The sequence below is a fragment of the Capricornis sumatraensis genome, chromosome 10 (genome assembly GCF_032405125.1).
Source record: "Capricornis sumatraensis isolate serow.1 chromosome 10, serow.2, whole genome shotgun sequence".
NCBI classification, from domain to species: domain Eukaryota; kingdom Metazoa; phylum Chordata; class Mammalia; order Artiodactyla; family Bovidae; genus Capricornis; species Capricornis sumatraensis.
Window position 1 is genome coordinate 25,794,188 of NC_091078.1, and position 20,677 is coordinate 25,814,864.

Sequence of the window (20,677 nt, forward strand, 5' to 3'; positions counted from 1 at the left end):
CCATAAGATAGCTCATCCCATTCTGCTTAGCTAAAATTGATACAAAGCTTTTCCTGACATTGAACCAGCTAGACATAACTTCCATATATTGAACCTACTTTATCCTCTGGGCACTGTTTCTTAAAGTCTTTTGGGTCAGGGACTCCTTAGAAAATCTGATAGATTGTATCAAGAACTCTTTTCCCAGGGGGGAAATTTTTCTAACATTCATAAATTTTTAACAATTTGAAGGATTTGGGGGACCCTTGAAGGGTTTAAAAATAAACAAAAACAGGTTTAGATCCTCAGCTATCGAACAAGATAATGTCACTTTTTTCTTGTATGTTAAAACATAATAACGACCTTAGGGTAAACATTTCTGGTTCCTTTATCTAGTCTAACATACCTTGATTTTAGACAGACTTTTGCTATCCATGTCACCTACTTTTATCTTTTTTAATATTGATATCTTTCTGAATGGGATTACTTTAATCTTCATTTGAAATGATCTCAGTCACTGGAACTGTAATTCATATAGTTAGAACACTGTAATAGCAAGTTTAGCATTCACATCACAGTACATTCTTGCCTTATACAGTTTCTGTTTAGCTTCACCTTTGCATCATCCACAAATTTCTAAGAAAGTGCTTAACACAATGTTGATATTACAGTGACTATTTGTGGAATGAATAAAACTTCTAATCCTTTTTTGCATCAAAAGGGGCCAAACAAGTTTTACTGCATAGTATAGTAATGTGTGCCTGTGAGGGATGGGATGGGAGTGTGTGTCGCATCAGACTTTAGTGGCTTTTTGGAACCTAAACTGTGGATTTAACGTTTACTCTTGTTAATTTCGTTGTACAAGAGCAGTTAGTTCCTTTATTATCTAGATTAGAGGTCAAGGAAAACAAACAAAAATTCTTACTGTTGGTATATAATGTGTGCAGTAGATGTGTAGCACGTTATAGGGGCTGTGCACACGTTTGATAACTGAATGAATAATTGTCATGCATTTATGTTAATAATAACTAAGGCATGTAATTTGAGAGCTTGATTCAGTTCGTAAACGCATTATGTTTTTTCTAATTGAAGTATAATTGATTCACGATGTTGTGTTACTTTTTGCTGCACAGCAACATGATTTAGCATACATATGCATTCTGTTCTATATTCTTCTCCATTAGGGTTCGTCACAAGACACTGAGTATAGTTAAATGTGCTGTATGGTAGGACCTTGTTGTCCATTCGTTTTGTGTGTGCCGCAGGTCTTCTCTGTCTGTGAACCTGTTTTGTAGATAGGTCCATCTGTGTCATATTCAGGTTCCACATATAACTGTTACCATTCTAAAGGTGAGCACCTTACAATGTATCTTCATGTTTATTTTCTAGATGTCAGGATAAAGCACTTAACCTTAATGTGCCCTGTCTCCCCCCACCCCCCAAATCGCTATCATTGATCAAACATGATACAAGATTGTGAGGTAATTTGGGGCCATCACCTCTGTGGACTGAAAAAGATACATTTCGTTTCACACCTCTTTGGATCACAATCTTAAGCCAACTAATTCCTGGTTCATAGTTCATGTTACCTGGGAAATTATTTTGCTCCTTCACAGCCAGTTTTAATCAGCTTGGGAATCTTTTTTGTTGAATGATTAACTGTACTTCTGGCTCTTTGTATCTGCCCTTGAACTTCCTCTGTTTCTCCTATTGAGTAGAAAGTAAGGAACAGTAATGATTGGATTACTTGAATTTTTTAAGCATCAAGAAAAAGCCACTATTGTGGTTACATTGTTTACTCTTTGGGCTCCATTTGTTCTTTTCCTTTAATCTAGGGATGTAGCATTGTCGCTTTCTGAGCCTGCTTCTTTGACTGCTGTGGTATCTTTAGGAATCCAAGGCATCTTTAAACAGGTATCTCTGCATAATACAAAAGAGCTTATCCCCCACCAGCCCTCTCTCTCTCCCTTTAGTTGCTAAGTTGTGTTTGACTCTTGGAACCCCATGGACTGTAGCCTGCCAGGCTCCTCTGTGCATGAGATTCTCCAGGCAAGAATACTGGAGTGGACTGCCATTTCCTTCTAGATGATTTGAATTTGAGAACCTGGTGTGTGAAATTGATCTCTACATGATTCTCATATCACCAAACTGATAATGAACAGCTTTCCAATGTAAAGCTATTGAAAAGCTATTTAAAGACCCTGTGCTTTCTGAGAGAGTAGAAGGTTGAGTTATTGAAGTGATAATGAGACTGGTCTGTCAAGAGACTTTCTGAGCCCTGAACTGGGGCACTTTATCTTGAGATATGATCACTCTAGGCTAGATGTGGTCAGCCAACATTCATGGATCCATGAAGCAATGATTCTCAAAGCTGACTGAACCTCAGATTTAACTCAAATAGCATTTTAAAACTGCGGATTCCTAGGCCTGTTGTGTGTTCTTTTATTTGAGGTATAGCCACAAGGCGAGACACAGGAGCCACAGGAAAACAGAGTTTGTTTTACTCAGAGGTCCTGGAGAGATGAAGTCACTGTGTGCCGCAGGGAGAAAGCTCAAGCAGCAGATGGGGCGCCAAAAGAGCGCACAAGGACCTGCAGGCTAGTGTCCTTCTTGGGGGTGTAGGGGGAGGTCAGTTGGATTACCCAAGTAAAAGAGCCAAGAAGATTTCATTGGTGCCTTTGAATGTTACTAGGTCATGGTCAGAGGAAGGCAGGAAAGGGAAATTGTGGCAGAAGCCAACCTTACCATCCAGGTATACTTATCATACCTTATCATCCATCCTGCTCACCTGGCAGGGTGCTTACAGCCTGTTTGTTGATATGCTGAGGCAGTGGGGGAAAGGTTTTAAAAATGAAGTTTTAAAAATATTTACAATAGATTGCCACATCCTCAGAGTTTTTAATTGAGTATATGATCAGGGTTAAAGCTTACAAATGCATTTTCTTGGAAGAGTCTCAGATGATCTTGGAAATCCCTGATATTATGATGCAAAATTCTAGGTTGTCGTGTTTCTTTGGACCTATAGCTTTCATCAGACTAAGAGAGTACACTGACCCCAAAGAGGTTACATTAAGAGCACTTCCTTGATCCAGTGGCCCTCAGACTTTAAGGTGCTCCAGAGTTACCCACCACTTGTTAAAAACAGGTTGCTAGGCTCTCCAACCAGGAATTTTGATCCTGGTAGTGGTGGAGCCTGAGAATCTTCATTTTAAACTAGATGGTTGGCACTGTCCATGAAGCTAGATGGTGGAGGGCGGTCCTTTGAGAACCACTGTTTCAGGACTTAGCTGACACCACTCTGCCTTCAGCATTAAGCTCTGGAAGTAAAGTATATTCTTCTGGATTCTTCACCAATTAATGTAGTAATAAACTTAATGAAGCATACTGAAGCTCAGTCTAGCTCACTAATATAAGAGAATGGTAAAGAAAACTCCCTCCTTTCTGACAAAGCAAGTGGCAGTGGAAAGTATGTAGGTGTTTTTAGTTGTTGTTCAGTCACTCCGTCATGTCCGACTCTTTGTGACCCCATAGACTGCAGCACACCAGACCGCCCTGTCCCTTACCATCTCCCGGAGTTTGCCCAAGTTCATCTTCATTGCATAGGTGGTGCCGTCCAGCCATCTCAATCTCGAATGCCCTCTTCTCCTGCCCTCGACCTTTCCTAGCATCCGAGTTTTCCACTTGAGTCGTCTGCTTGCATCAGATCACCAAAATACTGGAGCTTCAGCTTCAGCATCGGTCCTTCCAGTGAATACTCAGAGTTGATCTCCCTTAAGATTGACTGGTTTGAAATCCTTGCTATCCAAGGGACTTTCAGGAGTTTTCTCCAGCACCACAGTTCGAAGGAATCAATTCTTTGGCCTTCTTTACGGTCCAGCTCTTACAACCATACGTGACCACTTGGAAGATCATAGCCTTTACTATAGTGATCTTTGTCTGCAGAGTAATGTCTCTGCTTTTCAGCAACTGTCTAGGTTTGTCATCGCTTCCTGCTGAGAAGCAGTCGTCTTCTGATTTCATGGCTGCAGTCACCATCTGCAGTGATTCTGGAGCCTTAATATTTAGTCTTTAAGCCAGCTCTTCCACTCTCCTCCTTCATCCTCATCAAGAAACTCTTTAGTTCTTCTTCACTTTCTGTCATTAGAGTGGTATCATACGCATATCTGAGGTGGTGGTTGTTTCTCCCCCCTATCTTGATTCTGCTAAGTCGCTTCAGTTGTGTCTGACCCTGTGCCACCCCATGGACTGCAGCCTGCCAGGCTCCTCAGTCTGTGGGATTCTCCAGGCAAGACTACTGGAGTGGCTTGCCATTTCCTTCTCCATTATATTCACTAGTTTGTTGTTATTTTAGCACTTGCTTCCTTATGTAGTGTTTCTTCCCATTAGAGTAGAAAAATTCATAGTTCCATGACCATTTAAATGGTTTGATTTTTTTTTAACTAAATAATGTAACTTTATCAGTGTGCTCATGTTATCCAAGGCCAAGGTAGAATACACTCAAAGTTAAAATATAAAATATAGTTTGATGTAAATATACTGGGAAGTAGGAAAGATCATCCTAAGGATTCTGGAATTAGGAAAACTTGTTCCACTTTAAATAACTCCTAAAAGCAGGTGGTAAGTAGTCAATGTAGAGAAGCTATCTCTGAGGAGAAAGCAACTTCTCAGGGAGTTTTGAAAGTGGTAAAACACCACTAAATCCATGGGAGTCCCAAAGAAGTTTGTTTGCCCAGACTGCTTACAGGCTGCTGAAACTTTGAAGGAAACTAAGATCCTGTAAGGAATCTTTATTATCTATGAAGAGTCTAATTGTGATAATTTCCTTTCTGTATAGAGATAAACTTAAGCAAAAAGCTTCTGTGCATCACTAATGGGTCTTACCTTTTTCCCTTCCCACTTAGCCTTGGGACTTTGGTTGCCTCATCCTCTTAGAGGAAGATGTCCTCAATGGAATAGGAACTGATCTAAATTAAGAAAACAGAGCTTTAGAAGGGAGGGAGTTTGTTTAAAGGATGTATAGCAAAATTACATTATATATTAACCTGAAATTAGATAATGGGTATTCCTTTTCTCTGGGGGGATTTTTGTTTTGTTTTTGTGGGGTTTTTTGCAATATAACTTTCAGTTGTCCTGTAATATATTAGAAGGGAAGGGAAGTTCATTTTGAGTGACTCATAATTTGATAGTAATTCAAAGAAAATACTTAAATGCCAAAGTCTTTAAGTTCTCTGTTCTGTTGTAGTCTTTTTACTTGGCATTGTAGTGTTTTGTTATTTCAGGGCTGTCAAAATGTTGGCATAAGTTATCAATACTTAATGAAATATGCTTGAAATTTTTATAACTTTGATATTACCATATTTTGAATCTAAATACTGTTTAGCATATATGATAATTATCACCTAAAATGTATTAATTTTTAAAATAACCAAAATAGTTAATGTATTATACTTAATGGAGATTGTGAATTCCCCTTGTTAGTTGAAAAATTCAGCTTCCAGATTGTTGCTAACATCATCAGTGTTTTTAACAAACAAGGATATAATGGAGAAATAATTGTAGAGGACTTGTGCTGCACAAGTAACAGATGTTTGCCATACAGAAGTTCTCAAAACCAAGTAGATACCATATTAAAGTTTCCAAGAATACAAGCAGTGAAATGATTAAGAAAAATGAGAAAAAATATTTTTAAATGTTTTCTTTAGCTTAACTTTGAATTTCTTCTTTGATTTTCTGGTTATTGACATTTTAACACATGTTTTGCATTTATGGTTGAGTTGACTTAATTTTGTAATTTTTTTATTCTCACAAAATTACATTTACTTTTTCATCATAAGAGATAAAAGGATCTGTGGAGTACAGAAATTTCTGTGTCATGAAAGTCTCCGACATAGTTTTATTTTTACCAAGCAGAGTAAGTCTTGGTTAATTTAGTCTGAAATGGGAAATGTTACTTTTTACTTTGCATTCTGCCACCTTAAGTCAATAAGGTGAACGTGAACATTCAGCAGTACTCTTTTTATGCTTTTTTACATGCAAAAGTAGCAGTAGCAGCATTTATGAAAAGTTTGGTTTAGTTTTGTTCATCTTCAATTTGCTCTTAAACATTAAGCTGCTTAAAGAATACAGTATTAGAATCTTAGAATTTGAAAATGTCTTTGATATTTCATGAAAAACCCTTTGCCAAAGCCAGAAATGGGATCCTTCAGTGACAAGCTTGTCAAGTTAGTTTTCATCCAGATTCTTGATTGCTTCTAGTTATTGGAAGTTCACTACTTCATAAGTCTATGTTGGTTTGATAGTGTTTAATTATTAAAAATTTGTACATTCTTTTTGTTGAGCTAGAATTGGCTTCCTGAAAATTTTGCTTATAAGCTTCTTTCTTTTCAAATTACCCAACCCTTTAAATAATTGTATATAACTAAATAGTTTGTTCATTCTTTCAAATGATTCTAATAATCCATGATTTTAAAGTGTCGAACATCTTAGTTTGTAATTGTTCCTCTTTTATGTCCAAAATTGAACAAGATATTCCGACATTGTTTGACCAATGTAAAGTCTAAAGGGACCAGTACCTCCCTTGGTCTGGGTACTTTGTGTCAAAATTTTGATTTACCCCCCCACTCTGTCCTTTCTTTTTAAAAATACATAACTTCTCTTGTCTTAGTGTCTTGAAATCCTCCAGGACTCTTTTCACATGAATTTCTAGGAATCTGAATCTCTCTTGCATTCTACCTGTGTAGTTGATTTTTTTTTTAACTTAAAAATAGAACCTAAATTTTTGACTATTAAATTTGAGAGTAATCCTTATTCCACTTTTCTTGATCATTTTAAAATCTAGGTCTTAATTGCATTTTTGGTAAGATTTATTTTAGAATAATTCTGTCATATATTAATTTGTAAATAAAGGTAGCCTTCAAGTGATAGTGTATAAGATGAAAGATGAAGGGATTGTATATGTTAAAAGTAATACTATTATTCAGTACTGTTTAACTAGATGTAAATGTACCAAGAACCGTCATGTAGCCCACATTTCATTGATTTACCTATGGTAGAGTTTCTTCATAAAAGTAACCTTTGTTTTTACTAAAAGACAAATTACTCTCAGTGAATATATTTGGCTATTAGTAATCACTTTGTGGGTTTGTTTTTTTTTTCTCTTCCATGGTTCTAATTGTCCATCTTGGAGTTTTGCTGAAGTTCATTTGCTAGCATGTATTTTTTTTTCTGAATAGCTCCTTTATTTACAAATATTAATAATATAAATAGATAACTTATCTCTAATATCTTGATAATGTTATTTTTTTCTCCAAAGATTGCCAGTAATGGCTCTCCGTTTGTATCTGTCAATTTAATATGCTAACATGTAATTTATCTGAACCCATATAAACTTGGAATTTTGGTTGTTTAACAAAAGAAGGATGATTTTCCTCTGATTTTTGTAATAGTGGAAAAGTGAAGAAGGCCTAAATCTCCCAACACTGAGAAAAGGTGTAATGAAAACTTAATGTTTGCTTAAGTATTTACTAGTTAGATATTTTAAATGATGGCAGTGTCATAGCATGAAGAGAGCGCTAAGTGGAAAATTGCCTGGCAGTCTAGTGGTTAGGGCTCCCTGTGCTTTCACTGCAGGGGCCTGGGTTCAGTCCCTGGTTGGGGAACTGTCATCCCAAAAGCTGTGTTGCGGACCAAAAAAGAAAGAGAAAAAGAGTACTAAGTGAAATGAGCAACTTATAAAGCGTATGTTCCTTAAAACTTGGTAACAAATATACATACTTGTGAAAAAAAGGCCAAAAGGACACATGCTTAACTGACTGAGTTCATGCTTAGAACTATGAGATCCTTTTCTACACTCAATTCTTTTGTTTTCCAAATTATTCTCTAATCTCAACAAACTGGGGAAAATTCTGAAAGAGATGGGAATACCAGATCACCTGACCTGCCTCCTGAGAAAACCGTGGAGGTCAAGAAGCAACAGTTAGAACTGGACATGGAACAACAGACTGGTTCCAAATCTGGAAAGGAGTACGTCAAGGCTGTATGTTGTCACCCTGCTTATTTAACTTATATGCAGAGTACCTCATGCCAAATGCCAGGCTGGATGAAGCACAAGCTGAAATCAAGATTGCCAGGAAAAATATCAATAACCTCAGATGTCCAGATGACATCACCCTTAGGGCAGAAAGTGAGGAGGAACTAAAGAACCTCTTGATGAAAGTGAAAGAGGAAGTGAAAAGAGGACATTGAAAAAGCTGGCATATAACTCAACATTCAGAAAACTAAGATCATGGCATCTGGTCCCATCACTTCATGGTAAATAGATGGGGAAACAATGGAAACAGTGACAGACTTTATTTTCTTGGGCTCCAAAATCACTGCAGATAGTGACTGCAGCCATGAAATTAAAAGATGCTTGCTCCTTGGAAGAAAAGCTGCTGCTGCTGCTAAGTCACTTCAGTCGTGTCTGACTCTGTGTGCCCCCATAGACAGCAGCCCACCAGTCTCCCCCATCCCTGGGATTCTCCAGGCAAGAACACTGGAGTGGGTTGCCATTTCCTTCTCCAATGCATGAAAGTGAAAAGCTATGTATGACCAGTCTAAACAGCATATTAAAAAGCTGAGACATTACTTTGCCAACAAAGGTCCATCTAGTCTAAGCTGATTTTTTCAGTAGTCATGTGTGGATATGTGAGTGGACTATAAAGAAAGCTGAACGCCAAAGAATTGATGCTTTTGAACTGTGTTGTTAGAGAAGACTCTTGAGAGTCCCTTGGACTGCAAGATCAAACCAGTCAATCCTAAAGGAAATCAACCCTGCATATTCATTGAAAGGACTGATGCTGAAGCTGAAGCTTCAATACTTTGGCCGCCTGATGCAGAGAACTGACTCATTGGAAAAGACCCTGATGCTGGGGAAGATTGAAGCCAGAAGAAGGTGACGACAGAGGATGAGATAGTTGGATGGCATCACTGACTCGATGGACATGAGTTTTAGCAAGCTCCTGGAGTTGATGATGGACAGGGAGGACTGGTGCGCTGCAGTCAGTGGGGTCACAAAGAGTCAGACGCAACTGAACGACTGAACTGAACTGACAATAATTACATTATTTATAAGGAAAACTAATTTTTTCTAGAAATAGGATCCAATATGTGTTTTGTATGGTTTAGTTTAATTTTAATTCCTAGTTTACACTTTCTACATTTAAATATTTTTTCTTGACAGACATACTAGTGACAAAATAATTAAACTGAAAAACTATTAATATCAGTGTTTTCTCATTGTCTGAAATGCTGTTTTTCAGAAAGAAAGTGAAAGTGAAATTGCTCAGTCGTGTCCGACTCTTTGGAGACCCCATGGACTGTAGCCTACCAGGCTCCTCCGTCCATGGGATTTTCCAGGCAAGAGTACTGGAGTGGATTGCCATTTCCTTCTCCAGGGGATCTTCCCAACCAAGGGATCGAACCCGGGTCTCCCGCATTGTAGACAGACGCTTTACTGTCTGAGCCACCTGTTTTTCAGAAGTTATCTTTAAAAGCTCCTTTATGTTGAATTGTTTACCTAGTTCTTTTTGATAGGTGCTTGTTCTTTTTGATAATTGAAATAAGTGTCTTCGATTTCCTCCATTTTACGTTCAAAGTTTAAAGCTTTATTCAGCAGATCGCAAGACACTTTGCTTTCTGCTACCTCATGTCAACAAGCATGAAGAAAACATGGTTCTTTTACACCGTATTACATAGTAAAAGTCATTCATTCAGTTATGAATTCAGAAATCTTGTTTCTAGTTGTAGCGTTTCTACAAGTATTTTGATAAAAGTCATTTAATCTCCCTGAATGTCCATTTCTTCATCTGTAAAAATGAGAACCTTAGTCACTAAAGTTCCATTTCTGTTTTAACAGCTGTTTTTCTTGTATTTGATTTCCTCATTTTCATTTTACCCCCTCTGATTTGAAAATCCACCTTTATTTTACCCTAAATTCCCATACTTACCTGAAACTATTTTGGGACTTTTTAAACAATCCATTGATTATTATTTATGTGTGTTGTGTTCCAGTTTCACCTTGTTGTATTAATTAAAGCATTAAAAATGTGTTGTATCTTTTATGGCTAGTTCCATATCATTGATTTGTATTCTTTTCTTTCTTTCTAGAACTTGTCTGATTATATTTTCCATAAATTTGATGTGTTTGCTTCCAAAATGTTCTTGATATTTTTTTCAGTCATATTAAAATTATGGAATAGTTTTTTTTAACATTATTGACAGAGGTTTAAAGGAAAAATATCAGGTATTCAGAATATTATAATATAAGCAAGGGAACCAAAGTAAATCATCAAACATCACTGTATTAATGAATTTGGAGGCAACTATTTCTAAAATTGTAGTGAGAATATTTCTAGTGGTTTTGAAAGAAGCGTGAAAACTTAGCATTTAATTCTAGTTATTTTTGGTTTTATGTGGTTACAGGGTATATCTGTGTCCTCCAGTAGTATATAAAATATAAAAAATATAAAATATAAATAATATAAAAAATATAAAAGCTATAAAATACAGGTTAGAGTGAGATGAAAATTTAGGTCTAAAAATCTATTGCTATAAGTTTTAATTTTATTTCTGGCTGCACTGGATCTTCATTGCTTCACACAGGCTCTCTTCCGCTGCGGCGAGTGGCAGCGCCTCTGATGGGGAGGTGCCACGTGCTTCTCCTTGCGGGGGGCTTCTCTTGGTCTAGGTGCTGGGGTTTCAGCAGTTGCAGAGTTCAGTAGTTGTGGTCCATGGGCTTGGTTGTCCCATGGCATGTGGAATCTTCCCAGACCAGGGATTGGGTCCATGTCACCTGCATTTGACAGGTGGATTCTTGACCATTTGACCCTCAGGGAAGTCCTGGAATTATTTGTTAATGGAAAGAAAAATTAGTTACCTTAATGGCATACACCCATGAAGTTGTAGAGGAGGAGAAGGACAGTCAGACCTCCCTACTTGTGTGTTCTGCATATGAGGAGTCAATCAACCATGGATGAAAAATTTCAGAAGAAAAAATACCAAAAGATTCTCAAAAGCAAAACTTGAATTTTCCTTGTGCCTATCAACAATTTTGAGGACTTTCCCGGTGGTTCAGACAGTAAAGAATCTGCCTGCAAGATAGGAGACCCCAGGTTCGATCCCTGGGTTAGGAAGATCCCCTGGAGAAAGGAATGGCAGCCCACTCCAGTATTCTTGCCTGGAGAATTACTTGGACAGAGGAGGCTGGCAGGCTTAGTCTATTTGGTTGCAAAGAGTTGAACATGACTGGGCCACTAAAGCTGTCAACTATTTACATAGTATTTATGTTATATTAGGTATTATAAGTAATCTAGAGATGACTTAAAGTATATGGGAGGGTTATATGCAAATACTATTCTATTTCATGTAAGAAACTTGAGCCTTGAAAGATTTTGATATCCTCCTAGACCCTGAAACCAATTCCTTGCCATTACAGAGGAATGATTGTAAGTAAAACCTCATGATATTGGGAAGAAAAAAGAGTGATCAGGGAGATTCTTAAAGAGAAGTCATAGATAGGACAAACAGATAAAACTACTACTCCAGTTAGAATATGTGCTTTATTAGTACTCAGAAGGACTAGAAGGAAAGGATAAAAGGACACTGAATTCAGCCATAATGCTTATTGAAACACAGAGACTGCATAGTGCTTTTGTGTTCTCAGCAGTGATTTTTCTTACTCAACTATATGTCATAAAAATTATGATAAATATTTACAGAGTTAAATGAACACATTCTGTTGTTGCGTAACTTTCCTCTTACGACTGGGGCACTTTACCCAGGATGTAGTGAAGAAGGGAGGGAAAGGTGCACTAATTTAAGACATCGCACAAATATTGGTTGATTGAATGTCCTGCATGCTTAGGGGAGAAAAGAGAGTTTAAAAATCAGTGTTAGGTCTGTATCATCTGGAACTTCATGGTCTGTTGAAGTATACCATGCTACACCGCGTTTGCAGTGCCTGGAATATCTACATAGATATATTAATGTGAAGATGTTAGCCATTAGGGTAATAAACCACAATGCAACAGTTATGCATTTGATTATATATTTTATAGATTAATAGGACAATAGGACATATTGAAAAGTATTTTCCTCAATCTAATCAGCTTCAGATAAGGCCATATCAAGTTCAAATCATTTTTAAATTACTATTGTTTTTCTTATTTTCCTATCCTTGTGTCTGAAAAAGTACTTAAAATGCTAAAGCACTGAAACTTAGAGGTTTTTGGTGTTTTGTACAGTCTGTATACTTGGAGAAATCCACTTGTTTGTTTAGATTTCTGTATCTGTAAAGATGAGGGGTTTCTTTCATGGTTCAAAATAAATGGTACCGAAATGCTAGTTTAACTCTTAATTATATGTATAAAGGTGTATAAAGGTTCTACAATTATTGGAAGGAACAGATTTTCTTCGGATAGCCATACAGTATTGCCTGCCTTTTAGCCTCTGTTTACTTTCTCACCTCTGTTGATTTATTCAGCTTGTAACCTAGAAACCAGCTAAAAAGGAAGGAAGTCAGAGATGTGTATTTCTGGGCAGTAACTGGAGTAGTTTCCTCTTCCTCTAGCCTGGTTTAGCTGCCAGAAAAGACCTTTTACCCAACCAAAAAAAAAAAAAAGAAAAAAAAATTTTAACTCTTCAACTTCCTTCCTTAATGCATTAAGGAAGGTATAAGCCGCAAGAAGAGCCAGTTTGAAGAATTAAAATGCTGCTCTCCTCAAATTTGTGTTTTTTGCCATCTGAAAGGTGATATTTAATAACATCTCTTACAAGTTGTAAGAACGAGAGAATTTAAGGAGACATGTTGTAAAAGCTAAGCAACTTACGCTTGCTACCAAATGCTTTCTCAGTATTGTTACTTCAGTATTTTTATTTGTTAGAAATTTGTCAGTGTACCAGACCGAACATACATTTATGTATTTATAAAAATGTTTGGGTTACTTGCTCAACCATGTCCAACTCTTTGCAACCCTATGGACTGTAGCCTACTAGACTCCTCTGCCCATGAGATTTCCGAAGCAGGACTACTGTAGTTGGTTGCAGTTCCCTTCTCCAGGGGATCTTCGTGACCCAGGGATTGAACCCTGGTCTCTTGCATTGCAGGTGGATTCTTTACCATCTGAGCCACCAACGAAGCCCTATAAAAATATTTATCAAGCCCAATTTAAACATTAGGAAGATACTTAAGGTTTTCAGCTAGTTGCACTTGTAACCTTTATTTATTTCCATTAAGAATCGACTATGTCACAAAGAGTCAGACAGGACTTAGCAACTAAACAACAAAAATGTAGTATTTATGGTAATGGAAAAATATCTAACTTGAATGTAACCGTGATGTATGAAATAAAAATGAGTGTTTTTTCAGTACTGATGTTATTTTAATTTTATAAAATTATTAAATTGTGTATCACTAGCAATATATAAATACTGTGGCAGTTGTTAAGTATAGTTCTTAAGGCTACTTGATTTTGTAAGGGCGCATAGTACTTGAGGAACAAACATTTTTTTAAGTTAATAACAACATAGTCAAATCTGAAATTTATGCGACATTATAAAATGCATCTTGTGAAATATTTAACTCATTCTCTAATATACAGTAAACTGTGGAAAAGTAGTATGCCCTGTTTTAAAATTTGATAGTTTATAATATAATGTAATAACCTGAATCAAATATTTGCTGTTTGTTTTGGGCTCAGAATAAGGCTGCCATATTACTCCAGTTGTTTTTTTTGTAAACTTATATTACACTGAATTCTTTTAATTCCATACATGTTTTATGATCACATCTTAAGTAATTATGAAATGAAATACTGGTATTCTGTATGTGATTTAATATTCACTTGACTCATTATTAAAAAGTACTTTGTTCTAAAGTTACATTTCATTTCTATCACTGTTCTAAAACTGAGTTTTACTAATATTTTTAGAATAATCACTATTCCTCTCTTTCATCTTTAAAACAAAAATGGATTGAGATTTTCATAAGTACAGTGCATAATAGACTAAATTTAAAATATCTTTTTTTCTAGTAGTTAACGTAATGTTTTTTATGAAATGAAGCTGATACATCTGGAATAGATTTAAAGGGACAGGGCACTGGCTGGGAATTGGAAGTTTTTCTCTTAAGACGATTTGATAAATTGGTTGTGTGGTATTAAAATCAGTGTAAATTTTTAGATTTATTGAAATTGCAATACCTAACATTGGGACAAATTTAAAATAAAAGGCCATTCACACACATCATTAAAAATAGGTGAATGTTTTCTTGTACTGGGAGATATCTGACATTCTTTCTTCATATTCAGTGTGTTTATTATACATACAGCGCAGATCTCAGTTCAGACTAATAACGTGTCAGGTGCTGAATAGCCATCTGTAGCTATTAAAGGTTTTTATAACTATGAACTATTTAAATTATTCTTAAAAATAATAAAAATGTTTCAGGAATATTTTTTAATCTGCCAAAATAAATATTACCAGTTAGTTTCTCTTTTGAGTAAAGTGTTGGTGTGGTTGTTGGTTATGTCATTTGATTTCACTTAGATTATTACCCCAGAAATGTTTTAAACTGTTTCCCCCTCTGTGTTTTTTAAAATATCAGTGTATTTCCAATGAAAAATGAGTAAAAGTAAATTATTTACTTGAAAACACACTAGAAAGTATTCTTCATAGGTTTAAAGCTACCTTTTACTTTTGCCCAGCTGAGAGATATTTACGTCTTACTTGTTTTTTGCACTTTCTCACCTTGGTGAATCTGTAAGGCAGAAACTTTGCATTTGCCTTCTGAAGGAGACAGTAAACTTGAGCTCTCAGTCTCGCCACTAGTCTGTCTTTGTCTGTTGTTAAAATTATGAGCCAGTCTCTATGGCGCAGCCAAATGAGTAATCACCAGTAATGTGACTCGTGCTGGAAGTGACTCCATCAGCACCTGTGACGGAGGATTAGTTACAGTTTACAGAGCACCGCCTCTTCCCTTCTCTCAGTGTGCCCTAAGCCAAGTAGTCGTTCTCATTTGGGTGTCTGCGCTGTTGGAAGCTACTGCAGTGTGTTTCCACACAGACAGAGTACAGTGGGAAAAGGCTTTCTCTAGCTGATGGATGGCTGTTCTCTCTATCTGGAGTATCTTACTGGTTATGTAAGCGACCTCGGGAGAAATTATCCTGACCCAGATCGGAGGATGCAGCAGAGCTTCAGCTGCAGGATTTCTTGGTCGTTAACACCACAGTGCTGATGACAAAGAGCGAGTTGTAATCCTCGTCACTGCCAGGACTGAGCCAGAGCAGACAGAAGATCGTCATTTGCTCGTCGGAGACTTGTTAGGTTACAGCCTCTGCTTCGTTCTGTGGTCTTGGCTTTTCTTACTATACAATGACGACGCTGCAAGTGAGCTCAGAAATGCTTGGTTTGAGAGCCCTTTGCCTGTGATTTTTGAAGACTTAAGAATTATTGAGGCTAGATTTAAAAAAAAAATACTGCTCAAGAACAAAATGGAAATGTCAGCTATACTTCTTGACCTTTAAAGCCTTGTCGTGGATATAAGAGATTTAAAGATACTTTAAAATTCTCAAGAACAAAGTACGGTTTGTATTTTTCTGCTTCCTTTTTCTTTTGTCTTAATTTACATTTGGTTTTGCTTCTCGATTTTAGGAATTAAGGTCACTGTCTTTTTCAGGTCCAGCTTTCGTGGTCTTAGTTTTTTAGAATTTTTAATGATTTCATTTGTTTAGAGAGAGATTTATTGTGTCGGTAGTAATTTCCTAACACTGTACGATAAAAAAACAAGCTCAGTTGTTTAAAGTATTATAGCAGAAATGTTTTGGGTTAGGGTTTTAGAATATAATGTTTCAGGGGAAGTAGGGGTATTGGTTTTGTGAGGGTTTTTTCTGTCTGTATGCTTGTCCCCACCCCCAACTTGTTTTCTAACAGTATCGTGTTTTTCAATAGACCTGCTTGGGTGGGAATTTGGACTTTGTTCTTTCGAGTCACTCCAATCTTTTTTTTTTTTTTTAAGACTAAACCTTGACTTCTAAAATGTATCTTAGATTGTTTTCTGCTTTAGTATTTCGAGATTTATATCAGATTTTTGTAGTTTATGAGCCTAATTTTTTTCACTTGGAAAAGAAATTGTTAAATGTTAACTGGAGATTGTTAGAAACTTGGACTGTAGACATAAACCTTGTGAATTTCCAGTCAGATGTTAAATGGTGAGCTTTAACATGGTTTGTTTGAGCAGCTGAGTTATGTTTGAGAACTGTAGCTGATTTATTTTAAAAATGTTTTTCGAGGAGGGCTCATCTGTTCGCCTCTTCCTCATGTGAATGGAATGTGGTGCAGCATGGAGCCCCAAACAGGATACAGTTGTTCTAAGCATTCTTCCTATAGCGTGGTAGGCCCTAGTAGAAATGCAGGCTCTCTACTAAGTATTTATTTGACTTTATACTATTTTTAAAGTGCAGTTAACAAAGACAAAGGACCTTAAACTCTCAGTCCATTAATGAAATTGAAAAAGTGTTTTGTTTAGTTGGCAGTTTTAATTTGGATTTTCAAAGACTTCTTTCAGCGTTAGAATGAAGTCATTTTGTGATTAGGGTCACATTCTACTGTGACTTTCATCTGATGGTAGCTTGTAGCTTCCCCTTAGGCTGTGGAAGTTCCTCATAGAATGGTATATCTTTAGAGTCTTGAATTACTTAGCTATGCATGAGTTCTAGTTTCTTTGCATTCCATTGCACCTAGACCCGTGAAATACTACAGATTCATCCAAAATCTGTAGGATTCATTCACTTTTATTTAAATATTTGTTTCTATTTTTAAGCTAATGTCTTTAAAGTGGATGTTTTTGACTTGGATACAAAAATTATTAATGGTTACATCATTGATTTGCCACTTTAGGGAATTAGCATGTATTTTAACTCAGTTTTATATGTTGTTAGTCTTTAATTTTTTCAGTAAAGTAGGAACAGTCGCACATTTTTAGGGTTGTTTGTTTAATACATATTGAAACATTTCTTTAACAAGTACTATAAAAGTATTTATCGGCACTTGGGAACATATTTGTAGTTTTAGAGTAATTGCACGTTTTAAAATTTGCAAGTCCTTGTCCTATTTGCTATTTAAGAAGCATGGTGTACTTTTGACTTCCATTTGTACATGGTTATTATAAATATTCATGCATCAGAAACAGACCATTATAAACTAGTCTTTTAACATTTATGATAGCTAGATTCTATCAGTGGCTTTCAGTTCGATACCCTAAAATGAGAATTTTTTATTTAAGCCTGGAAACTAAATTTTTTTTCTCAGTAATTTAAATTATGATAAATTGGCCTATTGAAATTTACCCTTAGATCTCTGACTTACCTTAAAAAGCAGAGTTCTGAGAGGTTCTCTTCACAGGAATGTTTTTCATATTATAAAATGACTAGGTCTCATAGGAAATGCAAACCACCTGTATTATTTGCGTAAGAAAGAGGCACTCGGAGTGGAGAAGTTGACTTTTTTTCCCCCAGTCCTCCTTAATTGAATCGGTACAATAGGCATTTAGGTAGTACCTTTTGTGGGCCTTTTTTTAACCTTCCCAAGTTGACCTGATTTGGTACTGTTTAGAAAAAAATAAGAGCATTTGATAAAGTTCAGGGATTTAAAGTTCTCTTGAGAAGCTGCCAGTGTTTTCTAATTTTTTTGCTAAAAATTAAACAGATTTAATTTGAGAATGTTACATATTTCTCGTAAAGAATTTAGTTATGGTAAATGGAAAGTGTCAGATGGCCACAGAAGCAGGAGATAGCTAAATAATAGGGAAATACCTGTTTTGAAAATGTAACTTCCCACACAAAAAAAATACTTTTGATACATAAAAGGTTAGCCCTAGAACATGGGAAGGAGGATATTACTGTGATTAGGTTTTCTAATCATAAATACTGAAAGTAAATTGGAAATGTAAGATAATTTTTTTATGTTCATTTATGAACAAATACATTTATTAGTTCAAGTAAATAGTATGGGAATAAGGCATGTTTAAAATGCTTATTTATTCTCTTGTGTTTTCAGCTTTTTCAAAACAGACTCCTGATGAAAGCTTTAAAGATAATTTCTTAAATAGAGAAGTTAACTGTTTAAGAGCCATTCTGAATTAAAAATCTTGAAAGGTTTTTCAGCTGAGTGTTTAGTTGTGATTAGCAAGATGTTAGATTTTTTGAAGACATAAATAAGAAGAGGGAATTACAATGGCTTTGTATCTCCTGGAGATTTCTACTGGCTGCAGAAATCTTTGGTTTACATCCAAACGGTCGCACAAGTTGCTTGTAACAAGAAAGATTTCCCTTTGTGATACAAGTACTTCAGAAACTGAGTTACTTTTTTATTTCATTTTCCAAACTTAGATTCTTTAATAGTAAAGTCACTATGTTTTTAAAACAGTAGAATATTGTTTTCATTTGTAAGTTTTAAAACACTATCATGGATATAATACCTTGGCTTTTATTCAGATTGCTTCTACTTTGAAAATAATTAGGATAGTCATAAAAAGTGCATACCTAGTACCTTTATTTCCTTCTTTCCTTTTCCTCTCTTGCCTCCTTCACTCCCACCTCCTACTCAAAATACGAGTAAATTCATTTATGTAAAAGTTGTCTTCAAATGACTATGGATTTGCTCAGTTCATCCCTCCACCACCGCATGCCCCCTTGTTTTGTTTTGTTTTATAATAGTGAAAATCTGGAGAGAGTTTACTGGAAGGTGATTGTGAGTTCTGTGTAATAGTTTTTACCTCCCTCTTCTTTTCCTGTGCCCTTCCCCCAGTACTGCTGTTACTGAAGCAGCTGGATTTTTATTTGTGCTTGGGGCAGGGGCGGGGGTAAGTAGTACATGGGTGGAGTTAAAAGACCAGATGCATCCTGATCATTTAAAATCCTTGATGTGAGTGAGCTACACATGTAAATAAACTACACATGTAAATCATAACTACTCTGCTTTAAACAGAATAATACTTAACAATATTTTAAAAGAGTTGGGATAATAACCTCTCCTATCCAGTTTGCTTTTTTGGGAACAATTTCTCTTTCTTTAGATCAGGAATTTTTATACATATGTATATTTGATTATATCCTTTTCAACAACTGGGATGTATTAATAGACTGGGAGTTTTTTCAAATGATTTCTTAAAATCTACTTAGTTTCTTTTTAATAATAGAAAATACTCCAGATAAAAGCATCACTTTAGATTATGAAAACTGATATTAATTGGTAGCCTAAAATCATTATAATGATGACTTTAATACATTGTGTTTATATATACCCCTTCACATTTTGAGGATAAAACCCAGAAAATAACCATTAGAATTTTTTTTCTCTTCCAGACTTTCAAACCCCTGGTTGAAAAAAGTGTACCCAGTTCAATCACTGCAGTAGAATTCCTTGTAGATAAACAACTGGATTTTTTAACTGAAGATAGTGCCTTTCAGCCCTACCAGGTAAGAAATTTCAGGTCACTTTAAAAAATTACCTCTTCATTAAGGTTCGTTGATATTCAGATATTCTTTTGAATATTTAAGTCTAACTTTCTAGCTAACATCAAGGTATATAAGAAACTTAATGATAAAGTTTGATTATAGGGTAAATGATAGATTTATCCAGTCAGTACACACAGAGAACTTACTTATGAGCCAGGCAGCATCCTGTGGCTGTGCAAGCACAAGTGAACAAAATAAAAGTCCCTGCCATTCAAATGATGTTCATTGTTAGATAATAACTGGTTAGATATTAGTATAAATTATCTTTGTCTCCAGTTCTAAAGGTTAAGATTTGGGTCAATTCATGTAATTAAATGAGATTAGTATTTACTATATACATGCATATCAGTTTAGCATAATAGTAGTTCATTTTCTTTTTAAGTGGTAATTTTCCTTTTAGATTGTCATAAGTTGAATTGTGCAGTTTCTAGATTTTAATTCCCAGTTGTTGCAATTTAAATACAAAACTTAATTGGAAAAACGTTTTCTAGCTGGTTTTTAGATTTAAATCATGTAAAGAAACTCATATCAAAAGTAGGAAGCTAAATGTCTTTAAAATCTCTAGTTATGTTTTATCAGTTAATTTTTTAAAGGTAAAGGTTAAAATGCACAGCAGTTTGTTTTCTTTGTATATTTGAATTTTAGATTAAATTATGTCAGTATTTTATAGGTTTCTTTTCCTTAAATGTTTAAGATAACATAGTAAGTACATTGAAAGAAAGTACTGGACTAGTTTGACTTGATTTTTAAAATGAAGCTGAAAGTCCATATTCCTGTTTCATTTCAGAATAGTTACTGATTTCAAAAGTAAAATATAGAGGCATTGTTTCCATGGAAAGAACAAGAGCTTGAGTTAATGAGCAGTGGTTGGTTGTATGTGAGGTTATAATACTTAGGGAATTAGTTAGGTTCTTCTTTTATTAGATCTCCCAAAAGTAGATGATAATTCCCTTAGTTAAATGTTATTTTTTTCTTTGAAGTCTGCATGGATGTGCTTTTGTCTTTACATATTATTTTTCATAGTTCATTAAATGGCCTCATTTCTGTACTGTGATTATGGTATTTACAGCTAAAAATTTATAACAAGTTATAGTTTAATATTGGAGGTGTTAGAGCTTTTCCCTCGGGTTTTATTTTGTTTTGGTTAT

General features: G+C 35.5%; 1 protein-coding gene across 2 annotated transcripts in view; it reads left to right on the forward strand.

Annotated features, from left to right (window-relative positions):
* JMJD1C (jumonji domain containing 1C) overlaps window positions 1–20,677 on the forward strand; it is a 281,539-nt gene that overhangs the window by 174,157 nt on the left and 86,705 nt on the right. The window contains exon 3 of one of the 2 annotated variants that reach the window (XM_068981931.1): window positions 19,377–19,490. The exons of the other annotated variant lie outside the window; for it this stretch is intronic. Within the exon in view, the coding sequence (XP_068838032.1) occupies window positions 19,377–19,490 (114 nt within the window). The remainder of the gene's footprint in view (window positions 1–19,376; window positions 19,491–20,677) is intronic. 2 annotated transcript variants of the gene reach the window in all.